Here is a 13,381-nt window from a genome sequence, read left to right as displayed (position 1 = left end):
GGGTTTATTCGACGACGTTATAATTCGGTGCTTTATCGGGTGTATTGCCTTGAGAGGCTCACCGTCGAGGCCAAATACATAAGGGTTTGACTCAATCAAATTTCTCACATGTTCCTTTTCTTCATGGTTGCAACTGGCTGTGTCTACGAGTTGCATTATCTTATCTACCCGTTTTTGTTTCTCTAACTCTTCTTCGTCTTCTGTAAAATTTTCTGTTTTTTTTTTTCATCATCACCTAGTTCTTTATTAAATAACCTTATTCCCGCTTCCCCCAAGATTTCGACATTATCCCCTACAACGTCTTCTGAGTGCTTCCGATAAATTTCTTCGTAATCTAGCAGCTCTTCTTTCAGCACACACTGGAAAAAAGTTGGTCGCCCTGCGCCACCGAATACAGTCACGCCGTGTACTCACTTCCTTGGTCGCGCCGCATTTCTGTTTTGGGCGCGCGGCGCACACAAAGTACCTGGCGCGCGGGACAACTAAAATTTAGATGCGCGGCAGCACCAGCTACACGTTCGGCAGTACGCCCAATATATGTTTAGGACTGCTGTCTGCCTGTTTTGTTTTAAAAGAGGTGATGTGGCTTAAACGCTGTGCAGTTAACTTTTGTTTATAATTTAATGTAGTTGTAAAAATTAGTGGCAGTGTTTTTGTTGTAAGTGTACGTGTATATCTCCCAGGTAATATACCAGTGTACCTCACGTATACGCGCTTTTTTAATTTACAAAAAAAGAAATATCGATTAATTAAACAGTCAGAGATACCTTACATGTCGCCTTGTACTTGAAATACTAGATCTAACTGAGACTTGTTAGTTGTCGCTCCATATTGTTTGTAATTACGTTAGATTATAATTCAATTTATATGATTGTAATGTACATAACTAAAGAATATTACTAATACTCTACTTACTTTACACTTATTATTTAAAGTAAATTTCTCATTTCATCGAACCATACCTAGTCCAGAGAAGAAATTTTACTTAACTAACTATACGTTACGTCATTTGTAATTAATGAAACATTAAAAACACATTTTAAATAGCGAGCAAACTGCAATCATTATATGATTATTGTAATACAAAACCGTATTACATAATTAAAAATACGTCTGACTAACAATGAAAAAATTGTTTAATAATTTACTGTACGAATTGAAAAAGTGCTTAATGCTAGAAATTAATTTTATTAACATTATTACTAATCACGTAAGTGATTTTTCACAATGCTAAACTACACAAGCTAATAGCATTATATATTCATAAAACAGGCAGACAGCAGTCCTAAAAATTGGGCGTACTGCCGAACGTGTAGCTGGTGCTGCTGCACATCTAAATTTTAGTTGTCCCGCGCGCCAGGTACTTTGGGTGCGCCGCGCGCCTAAAACAGGCATGCGGCGCGACCAAGAAAGTGAGTACACGGCGTGACTGTATTCGGTGGGGCAGGGCGATCAACTTTTTTCCTGTGCAGGCACGCATTTTATCTCGTCACTCTTATTATTTCATTCTGCAACTATTTTTCCGTTGATATTTCTGGCTATAAAGTTTCCAAATAATATTCCTTTTTCCATACCTTGGGAAGGGGGGGGGGGTTTCCAGCCATTTTCTGCATTATTTTCACTCTTTCTTACTCGCGCATAAATAATTAGTTTCAATCTTGCAGGTATTCTAAAACACTCCGGCTTCAACAATGGTATCTCTACGTCATTTAATTAAATCATTTTCTCGGCGGCGCTTATCTGGCCCCAAGTATCCAACCCTATGATTCCTTCCACGTCAATTGGGAAGTTATGGGGGACTACATGTAATGTGCACTACAATCCGTGCAACCGGGCCTATACTGTGCCCAATATTTTTCGTGCTCTGTGAGTCACGCCGATAATAGCTACTCAATACCTACTGTCTATTAGCATATCTGTGCTAAGGAAATTTTCCTTTATGATCGGAATCTCTGCGCCTGTATCCATATAAAAAGTCGCCTTTCTGTTTTTTAACTGTGGTCCTCCTAGTTGGACCGATGGTGGCGTGTGCCTCGTTCTCGCGAGTTTTATAGTTATTTTGGGAAGCTGATCTTTTACTTCGTCACTCTCTGAAAGCTTGGGTTCGTCATTCTCCTTATGCATGTCCGGCGCCTTTATTCGATTACTTTTTTGGCGGGCCCTTCTACCTTTTTTGCGCATTTTCCTTTCCGCTGTGTAGGAGTATCTTCGCACTCTACTTTATTATGTTTTACTCTTCCCTGCCCTAAGTCAGTACTCGGGCTGTTGTAGTGCGTTTCCATCCCCACTATTTCTAGCTCCGCCTTCTGTGGCCTCTCTCTCGCACATTCTCCTTTGCCGGACACGCTTTTCTCCGCCTTCTTCTCTAGTTCATGTTCGACGTTTGGGGACCACGCCGAACATCTTGCGAGTTTAAAGCTGCGGGTGCGTCTCTCCTGTTGTCAGGGCCCGGCCGCATGCGCCGTTTTCTCGCTGCTGTGGGCCTCTATCCTGTGGTGGCCTCTTTCTAACTAGACCCCTATTACAGCCGTTGCTGCTGTCTTGCTTTTCATAGTTGTTTCCATAACGATTGAATGTTTCCCCGTTGTTGTTATTATACGGGTCATCGTAGCCGCGGTTGGTGTAATAATTACTGCCTGTGGGGTTGTAGTTATTATACCTGTTATTGTTATTGTTGTTTCTATTATTGTAATTGTTATTTTCATTATTGCAATTGTTATTTCCACTATTTAAATTGTTATTTCCGTTATTGTAATTGTTATTTCCATTATTGTAAATGTTTTTTCTGTTGTAGTTGTTATTATTCCTGTTATAAGGATTCCTTGGGCTATTGTTATAGCCTCTGTTATAATTATTATCATTATAGTTGTGAGGATTATCATTTCCGTTCCCGTAATTATAGGCATTTCTGTTGGTATTGGTGTTATCTACGGGTTGGTTATGCCCCTCGTTTCGCTGTCTTTTCTCTTTCTTCCTATCTTGTTTACGTGAGCGGCAGTCTCTCGTATAGTGTCCCGGTCTCTGATAATAATTGCAGTTTCCCTTTGGTTCCCTCTCGTTATTACTTGGCTTTTTTCTGTCGTTTATCACCGCTAGCAGTTTTCGCCATTCCTCGACTAAATGCCCGGTTCGGCCGTCGCAGTATACACAGCGTTTTACGTTTGTTGCTATTGCTCCTTGTGCCACATTGGTGATTTCTGTTGTTCTTTTTCCTATATTTGCCAGGTTTACTAGTTGCCCCCACTCGGTTGTTACTTTATTGTGTGGCACTGCACTTACTGGTATTGCATGCCGTAAGCTAAGGTCGCTCTCTATTTCCAGCACTTCTATAATTGCTTCGCAGAGGGTCTTCGGGCTTTAGCACATAATTTTTTTTTCATCGGTATGTTGGGTGCAAGCCTTATGTAAATTGCTTTACTGCCTCTGCCCCTGCGCTTTCTTTCAGAACCTGCTCCTGAATAGGGAGTAGGCTTGGATTCGTATCATGCAGCATCGTCAGCCTGTTATACAATCCTTGTACTCTTCCGCCGTTGTCATTTATTGATTCCTGGTTTTGTTGTCTAATTATCTTTAGCTGTGCCATCAGCGTGTCCAAATTATTTATGCTCCCATATCTCCTCGAAAGTCCCGAAGATATTCCTGAACTGTCTCAAATTGAGCCAGTCTGGGCGCGAAATGTTCAGCCGCTTTTCCCTTTAGTCTGCTCGCAAGAGTACCGAGAAAAAAATAATTCATTTTCTGGGCCCACCCTTTCCGCAGCCATCCTTACCATCCTTTTGAATAGTGGTAGGTTGATTGGGTCTCCATCAAAGAACGAAATGTTGCTTGTCATATGACTGAGCGTGGACAGAATATTTGGTTGCGCGTTCTACGGTCTGCGTAGGTGATTATGGTTGTTTGTAGCCTGTATGTATTCTGCGTGTTGGGCCCTGGTAGGTGCTGTATCGCTCCATGTTCTATCTCTACTCACCTCAGAATCGACTCGATTTGCATAATTATTATTTGGCGGTGGTACTGTTGCTATAAATGCGGCTTCCTTCATTCTTTTAAGTTCATCGCTTATATCTTTTATTTTGTCCAGTAGCTGTTAATTATGTGAGTCGCTTATCCTGAGGGTTCCTGGCTCTTTATATTCGTAGCAGTTAGGCTCTGTGCTTATCAGCGGCGAATCTCAAATGATTCCTGTAGCAACGTTACGTGACGTGTCCGCTCTCTGAGCATGTTTTAGCCTAGCTTTCATCGTCGAGAACAGGCCCATTACTTTCGCTTCAGTATTTTCGTCTAGGGAGTCCAGTATCTTACACCCTTCCACTTCTATTTCTAGTTCCAGCATTTGTTGTCTTGTATTTGTTTGTTCTCCTGTTAACTATATTTTCTATTTCAGTTCTGTCGTCGTTTATTTCTTCCCTGTTATTCACAACGTTGTAGTTAGTACCTCCGGAGAGTGGCATGTTTGCTGTATATGTAGCTTGGGTTTTCCTAAATGCCTCTATTTACTCACACGACACACTCGGGCCCTATTTGAAAAGCTCAGCTCGCCTTGAGTCAGTATATATACATATAGTATAGTGTGAACGCGTGGGTTTGTTATACCGGAAAAGATAATGCTGAGGATCCCTCTTACCAGCTCCCGCTACGTTATATGTTATGCCTGGGTCCTAATATTTGGTCCCTTTCACTTTCACCTAGCTGCAGAGTTTAAGAGAGAACAAACGGGCGAGAGAGTTTCCCTGCTTTCAGTGCTTGATCTGATTTATGACACTTATTCAGTCTCTTAAAACTCTGTTCCCTCTCCCCTTTGTTCTCTGCTGTTTCCTGTGTTCGACCGACTCGTTGAATCTTTGCGTTATGACTCACCTATATTTCCCCGGGTTCTAGAATTCTTTACCAAGTAAATCGTTTTTCCAACAGAAAATTTTACCAGTCGAATGCGTCCAAGTCTGTTATTTCGCGTGATTTATTTGCGTTTAAAGAAAAAAAACACTATAAGTGGGAGCGAACATAATAACAGATCTGTGTGTATGTGTGTGTGCGCGCGCGCGCGCGTCTGTGTGTCAAAACTAAATAAATGCAACAACCTTATATTCACCTAATAAGTGCCTCTCCTATTTTGCCTTGGGAGTAAATTAATTTTATTATAAATGTACTTGTGTGCTCTTAAGGTGGCTCCAGCGCCTAGTGCCGTATCAAAATGGGGAGACTAAAAATTAATCATTATTTTCTTTAAAATATGGTATAAAATTATCGTAGAGACTGTTGTAAGCCATATTCTACATTTTATCTGTTACTTTAGTGAGTTAATATAAAAAAACAAAAAAGTTTTATGGTGCCCTAATTGATGAACTGTTACGGTACGCTCCTAAGTTCAAGAGTAGTTATACCTATATATATGTACTCTGCAGAATGCAGACAGTTGAGAGCTGACTTGTACTCGCAACTGTATACTTAGTCTCCGATTATTTAAAGATTTTATTGGATAACAAGACACTTTTATCATGTCATCGAAAACTGCGTAATAATATATACAAGATAGTATATTTTTTACACCTTACGGGTTATTTATATAAGTGCAGCAGTAGGTTGTATATCGCGTAAGCTTGCATTTCCTATCCAACCCGTCTTAAAACTACGATTTTGTAAGCATGATTTCTTATAATTTTCATCGTCAACCCTAATTTTTTTTTATACGAATAGAAAGATGGGAATTAAAAAAATATAATTCAATTTTATTAACCTCGGTTGGGTTATTTATAATTTTAACATTGAGGCCACTGGAGCCACCTTAAATATGCACGCCAATAAGAATCAAGTTTTGGCAACCATTTCCCTTCAGCGCTCGCCGCTTGTTTCCTTGATCCTGGGATTATCTGAAATTGGTATCCTGGTCCTGATGGCTTCCAGGCTGTTGTCACCGCTGCTTGTCGAATATGACCGGAACTGTCGTCTTTGATCGGCTCCTCGGCTTCCCGCTTATCAATCGTCGTATTCTCGTGGCACTGCACTGTGTGATTCTCGGCGGAATTTTTTTTTGAAACGAGTACAATGAAAGAAAAAAAAATTCCGACTCTTACCAGACCCCACACTTAGCACCAAAACTGTTACGTATGGAAGATATTGGTAAAGAGGTGCGTCGCGAGAATGACCAACACTTGTTATTTCAAAGACCTTTATTCAAGCGTAATCATAGTCAAAGTAGCGCGTGTGTTTCCCTCGAAGGCTAGTCGTGTACTCCCTCGATAGACTCTCTCCTTGCTCGCGCTTCCCTTCTCTTGGTCCTAGAGCCCCTCGTTACGAGAGTTAAGGAGAAAGAGCGTGGAGTCTCACCTATACTTCCATACGTTATAGTTGCAAGACCGCTTTTGATTTTTAGTTATGTGTTAATTTCAGACTATAACTTGGCTTTTTTCTAAATTAAAAGCAATACATATGCTTAGTAATTATATTAAGCCTTATTTACACATTTTTATACTGTTTTCATCATAGTTTTATACATAGTTCAGTTTATGCCTTAATTCACGAGACGGCGGTACCTGTGCTGGAAACTGCCAATACTCTAGTTAGTGTAAGCAAACTAGATTTTCGACAGAGAAATCCAGACTTGGCCAAAAAAAATTACTTTGTATAGATCTCGAGCCCAACAACAAACGTAGCCACCTTTTAGACAAAAAAACTGTCAGTAAAGGGCCAAAAAAATGGTAAAAATGGCCAAAACAGGTTTTTCGCTTCTACCAGAAAAGCTGTAAATCGAACATAAAAACCTTCTGCATGAAAAAGATGCGCAATTTTAAGACGAACAAAATGAGCCCTGGTGGACCATAAATGGCTCTAAAAAAGTTGTTAGATCACATAGAGCCATTTATCGGAAGGACCTTTTTTTTAGTTTATTTGACGGATTGCAAAAAGTTTGCATCTGATCATCTTAAAATTTTGTAGGGTTGTTAGGAATCACAAAATCCATGTTCTTTTAAAATGGTAATTAGAACGCCAGTTGCGAACTACTGAAAAATAGGGCGAAATTGAAACTTTTTGGCAATTTGCGGGACAATGGCAAGGCCGATTTAGGTCCACCAGGGCTTATTTTGTTTGTCTTAAAATTGCGCATCTTTTTCATGCAGAAGGTTTTTATGTTCGATTTACAGCTTTTTTGGTAGAATCGAAAAACCTGTTTTGGCAATTTTTACCATTTTTTTGGCTCTATTACTGAGATTTTTTTTGTCCGAAAGGTGGCTACGTTTGTTGTTGGGCTCGAGATCTATAGAAAGTAATTTTTTTTGGCTCGGTCTGGATTTTCATCAAGTAGAGGTAGTTTTCATCTAGTTTGCTAACCCTAAATTGTACTTCAAACGTATTGGTCGTAGCTTTTATGTAAATGCGTAGTCTTTGTAGTAAATTTAGCTATTTGCTTATTATTTTTATCATTTTTTTTTTTAATGTTGCCTAAAATGCTATGTAAACAATATAAAACAGTTTATAGCCAGAGTATTATTAAAAAGGATAATTTTGATGAAGGGGTAATGTTTCAATAGTTGGTGGAGATGTTCACTGGATCCCTTGCCAAGGATTTTCACATGAAAATATAATCAAATACATGGAACTTGTGAAGACTCAATCGAAAAATGGTTCTGACATAAGATTGCGCAAGTTCTGGCATACAGAGTTTCCATCTATCCAAGGACCATGGACACCATTTACCTTCAGGAATCCAAAATTGAATATTACTGAAATCTCGTCTGTAAGTTCAATTATGCTGCATTTAAAAAGTAATTTTTACTTGTAATCAAATTTTTTTTTTTTTCAATTTGCAGGATGAATTTAGAACGTGTAACAAAACAGGCGAAACAGCTTCGGAAGAAATTGTTAAATTGTTTATAGAACAGCAGCTCAATGATAAAACAGCAAAAAAACTACCCAAACAAACAGCTCAAAATTAAACTGTTTCCCTTTGTTTTAAATGTATTTTTAGGGATTCTTAATAAAATATACATTAAAATTAACAGTCTCTTTATTTTATATTTGCCTGTTAGTACAAAACGATATTAAAGCTGACTTTAATTGTACATTTTTTTTTGTACCTTTATCTCACTGAGACAGTTTTTTAATATAATAATGTTTGAGCTATTAGTTTAAGTATTATTTATTTTTTTTTTTTCTTTCTTCTTTTTTAATAAAACATTTGTTGGTAAATAATGAACAGAATACATGGATCAAAAAGACCGACTAGTATATGGGAGAAGTACGTAGTAATTGCTACGTAGCAACACCAAAACTAGTGTCTTAGAATTTGTATTTTATTCAGTACTAGTAGTAAGTACGATAAAAATGTTTCAGTGATTTCATTATTACAAAATAAATAAATAATGCTATGTTCAAGTGAGAAATTTTTTTTTTTTTTTTTTTTTTTCTTAAATGTAATCAAAAATATTGACTAAAACATGTCACCTACAATTTCATAATTTTAGTAAACAAACTTATTCCATACATCGCGAACGAAGTCCATTATATGCTTTATTCAACATAGCAGTACTTAAGGGTGCTCCAGCGGGAGGAGTTAAGAGGTCATAGGTAGTTTAGTTGATAGATAAGAACCCACTGAATTCAACGGTGTCTTTATTTATCTCTCTAACCGTGGAAAATTTCGAGATACTTGCTCTCAAAGCTCACAAATTATACACAACCTCTTATGGAGCAACATAAAAATATCTTAATTTTCTAACCATAATGTCGGAGTTACATATCAGAATAATAACTGTTTTATAAAAAAAATCTCAGCTTTCAGATGGTACATCGCAAAATATAGGTAACCCTGAAAAAATTCGAGATAATCCGTTAAGTATTCAAGTCGTTGTGTTCTGCTTGTATGAGCATACAGTTTTTATAGTTATGCATAGGTATACATACATGGTGGTGCTCGCACATATACTTGCAGCTGAGATACCAACTGACACAATTATTTTTGGGTTGGTAACAGTGCTCGCTGGAGCCCCCTTAAATCACATAAATTTTTGGTTGAAGTGGTAACACTAAAAAGCTCATGATACGTAAGTATAATAAGCATAGATTTTCATTTTCTCAATAAGTAGTACAATATATTAATATCTAACACTTTAAAAATCGTTCCAAATGTTTAAAGAAATTCATGCATACACAATTTGTAAAAATAAAAGTATTTTACGAATAGTTTATTGATGTTACTATTTTTTTTTTTTTTATAATTATTAATTATTATAACAGGCATAAAAAAATAGTCAACACATCTCAATCCTTGAAAAACACTTATTGCATCAGTCAAAAAATAAGAGTGCTCTGGATAGTCAGTCTCTCAACAGCTCAACAAAGTAGATGTACAAATATTCTTACAGTTTTCGAAGTTTGCTTTCAATAATTTACAAGGCTTAAAGTTCTCGATCCAACGTCCACTGAAACAAACTGCTTCATCAAGCAGTCAATTTCAAAGGGCTAAAAAACGTACCACAGCAGTAATTATTGATGACATAAGCAACGAGAACACTATCATTAAGTCATTCAACTTTCAATCTTTTGCTAAACTCTTCTTGCTGCTTTTCTCGCCATTCTTTTTTTGGCTTCATTCTTTTGAGTTGGCCATCCCTGAAAGAAGATGCGATTAACTATGATTCGTGCTCTTGCATCGAAAACCAATTATTTTTTAGTAAAAATATACAAAAAGTTTTTTTTTCAATAGGGTGAGCGAAAAAAATTTTCATCACATCCTGACGGGAATTTCTGATTTCAAGCTGGGAATCTTTTTGTTACGCAATAACGTACTGCGCAGCTCTCTCGTAGTTATTTTCTCATGTCGGTCGTCAGCTACTCATGTGTATATAAGATATAGTCGACAATGTACTTTACTCAGCTGACGGAAACCAAAACACTCGGATCATAACCTCAATACTTATGCAGTGCAGATATTCAGGTTGCAGTGATATACTCAACAATGAAAAATAATCAAGTACTCAGTCTCTATACGTCTGAGTACTCGAAGCGATTCTGTGGGTACATGAATCTTAAAGCTTATATATTTGGTGGCATACCTGTATGTCTGTTTTGTTTCAAAGTAGATTTTATACATAAATAAACGACCGTCACAGAAGTATAACATATACTAATATAATTACCATAATGTCGGTATAGAAGATTTGAACATAAATTTTGTGAGTAATTGAATTTTATATATAATTGAACGACTTCTATACGAGCGTGGCTGATACATACAGTACCGAAATCGCTATATATTATTTTCTATCTCTCTTGCTCTTTATTTCCCTGAATCAAAAAACGCATGAGCATTCACAATGAACGTTATAACGACTGCGTGCTGATTTTATATAAAATTAAGCAACAAATAACTTATTTTGGGTCGCAAATGTCCCGCCGGGTGTGAAGAAAAATCATATAAACCATTCGGCATGGAAATAACACATCACCGCCCGTGTATTGGCCACCCTTGGCTTCGCCTCGGGTGGCAATTTACACGCGGACGGGAATGTACTACTTCCCTGCTTCATGACGTATTATACTATTACTATCGTTTTCTACAATTATATAAGATATTCTTCAAAATCGATCGAAAAATAAAACATGTGATTACCACTGAAGATCAACGAGTCCTCCTTGCCTCGCGATAACAGATTTCACTCTATTTGCGAAATCTATGGCACTCTCGTCTCCTTTCCGGTACATTGGAGGAAGGTACCAAACATCACATACGATTGCCCAGCTTGACATCATCATGTATAAATACTGGACCATAGAAAATCGACTGCTGTTCCAAAATGCATCGCCAAAACGAGGATCGTACTGCAAGTGTTCATTTGAAACATTATTAAGTATATTTTCACTCAAGAACTATTGTACATATGGGTCATTGTAAAAAAACTTGGGCTATTCAGGTCCTTGCTCTTTACAAACAGTTAATTGTTAAAATAATATTTATATACGAAAATTTTATAAAAAGTAATTGTGTTTTTTTGTATTCATACGAAAAATCTCGAATCAGGTATGATTTGCAAGCTTGAACAAAGAATATAATGTTAAAATGTCATTGCCGTAACCTGTCTCCGGTCAGAATTTTACATTGTCTACCTAAATTAAAAAAAAAAATTTCGATTCTTTTAACTTTTCATATCGAAATATCTTCAAGTCAAATACCTACTTAACTGTATGCGAAAAACAATTCTTAAACAATTTTCTGTCGTACATTTTGTCTCTCGATTTTGTTAATTTCAAACTTCGAGCACAAATTCTTGCAGTACAATTGCTTTTTCAATTCCAGTGGTGTCGCCACTGACATTGTTTACCTTTATTTATATGGACTATGTTTATGAACCTGCAAGGCGATTGAAAAATTGAAAAACTCTTTTTTGCGACAATCTTTTTTTTCGTGCACTTAAAAAAATAATGAAATTGGTCATTACCGTAACCAGCTGTATCTTGTCGTCAAGGTGTATGTACATATTTTAAGTGATGAGAAATCGAATTAGATAATAAGTCTAATTATCAATGCGAGGAAAACCTTTTTAAATAATTATTAGTATAGAAATTCATTTTTAAGACGATTTGTCGTTACCCTAACCCAAAAAAAAAAATTTTACTGTTAATTATTCAAACATAAAAATTTTTTCGCGTAAGTAACAAATTTAAGGATTTAGAATGCCTCCGTTTTGAGAAAAAATACAAAAAGTTCCGTAAAATTAAAAAATTTCGAAGTTAATAGAGAAATAAAAGCAAAAATAAAAAAGTGAAGAATTTAATTAATAGAATAAATTTAAAAAAAAGTTTTACAGAAAAAGATATAAAATTAGCCAAAAATGGAGAAAAAGTAAAAAAGTAGCGTAGTAAACTTGAAGAAAATTCTGAAAAACATCAAAATTATCTTAATTCTGAAAAAGCGTGTTATTTCATAACCACTAAAAATCTGAAATTTATACGTATTCAAAGATGCTTACGTATGTAGGAGGTGCCACTATTTTTTTCTCTTAGTTTTTACCTCATAAATCATGATAGAGCGAAAAAAAGTGACAATAAGACTAATTTCCTCTAGGGTAAAAATGAGTCTTTAATCGTCTTTAATCTTTAATGAAAGAAAGGCGATCTAAAGGTCTCCGAGAAAAAAATTACTTCTGTTAAACACATGCCTAACTTCATTTTACTTTGCCTACCTCTAACAAACATTGCCCAACTGGTGATTTGGACCTTATGTGAAGTTGAGCAAGGTTAGACAGATTTGGGTATCTGATATGCGCCTGTCATTTGGTGCTACTTGCCACTTATACGCATATTTTAATGATGATGTAAAAAACTTTTGTTGATGGTGGCCGCTCCAACTATTTTACTCTATAAGTTTTAACATAGAAAATAAGATATCATGAAAGCATCAAGTGTTATGGGAACGGTTCTATATTTCAATAAATATTCGAAACATTCGATCTAGAAATTTTTTCCGTAAAATGTGGCTATAAACAAGAAAAAATTCGTATGTGTTATGTGTAAAAAATAAAAGCATATAAAGTTGTTAATTTTTTAAGGCTGAAAAAATGTTTATGTACTGCATTTTTTAATATTAACAACTTGTAAACAAAACAATATTTTTTAATTTTTTAAAGATTATTGTTTTCTTTGAGGAAGTTGGATTGCTCCCGTGGGAAGGTGAAGGGGAGCACGTGTATGTGTATAAGACGCCGTGACAAAGTCTGCTGAACTAACCTAGCCCAAAAACGTCCGCTCTCTCGATTACGGAAAATGCTTTTGTGTTCAACGTGCCAGTACTCGTTAATGTTTAAATAATTTACTTTAACAAAATTATAGAATGTTTTTCAAGGTATCTAGTTTTTTATGGTGTTAACCAAATAGCCTAAATATTTTTTGTATGGGAGATACAAAATAAGGAGTAAACGGTATAGTTAATCTGATCTTTTGATAAAAGTGTGCTGTGAATTTTCGAAACTAAAGATTTTAATGATATAGCATTAAAGTACAAAGTCTCAATAAGGCCTATACCAAGTTTTAGATCATCACTTTTAATAGAACAGCTTCTAGAAGTGATTTTGCGAAAAGCCATCATAGAGGGATCGAATTAAGTTTTCGGCAATGGAAATTCAGACCAGCTCAAAAAAACTATGTTGTAGAGAATTAAACAATGCCAATCGATTGTAATGAAATCGAATAAAAAATATTTTCCGCCAAGGCTTCAAAATGGTAAAACACGGTTTTAAGCATCGTAAATGAACAGTAAGCCTTAAAATAAAAAATAAAAAATATAGGCGTATGCATGTCAAAAAGACGAACAAAATAAGCTCCAGTCAATCCCAATTGATCCAGTGGTTTCCCAGCAAAATGGAAAAAACCTCGTTTTGTGAGCCAATAT

General features: G+C 36.1%; 2 protein-coding genes across 7 annotated transcripts in view; one reads left to right on the top strand and one right to left on the bottom strand.

Annotated features, from left to right (window-relative positions):
* The window catches only part of mRpL43 (mitochondrial ribosomal protein L43), a 31,880-nt gene extending 23,900 nt beyond the window's left edge, over positions 1-7,980 (top strand). Inside the window, exons 3-4 of one of the 2 annotated variants that reach the window (XM_089589922.1) lie at positions 7,527-7,732; positions 7,806-7,980. In XM_089589922.1, coding sequence (XP_089446048.1) covers positions 7,527-7,732; positions 7,806-7,931 — 332 coding nt within the window. In that variant the 3' untranslated portion in view covers positions 7,932-7,980. The remainder of the gene's footprint in view (positions 1-7,526; positions 7,733-7,805) is intronic. The other variant, XM_014354578.2, reaches the window with a different exon arrangement.
* Positions 7,981-9,164: 1,184 nt separating this feature from the next.
* The window catches only part of Gpat4 (Glycerol-3-phosphate acyltransferase 4), a 310,118-nt gene continuing 305,901 nt past the window's right edge, over positions 9,165-13,381 (bottom strand). For all 5 annotated transcript variants that reach the window (XM_089589923.1, XM_089589926.1, XM_089589925.1 and 2 more), the window contains 2 exons: positions 10,607-10,815; positions 9,165-9,606 (listed from right to left, as the gene is read on the bottom strand). In XM_089589923.1, coding sequence (XP_089446049.1) covers positions 9,519-9,606; positions 10,607-10,815 — 297 coding nt within the window. In that variant the 3' untranslated portion in view covers positions 9,165-9,518. The remainder of the gene's footprint in view (positions 9,607-10,606; positions 10,816-13,381) is intronic.

This window comes from Copidosoma floridanum, unplaced genomic scaffold (assembly GCF_036245765.1).
Source record: "Copidosoma floridanum isolate Cflo_tuat_1 unplaced genomic scaffold, Cflo_Japanese_pri ptg000010l, whole genome shotgun sequence".
In the NCBI taxonomy this organism is placed as follows: domain Eukaryota; kingdom Metazoa; phylum Arthropoda; class Insecta; order Hymenoptera; family Encyrtidae; genus Copidosoma; species Copidosoma floridanum.
This window is presented reverse-complemented; position numbering and strand designations above follow the sequence as displayed.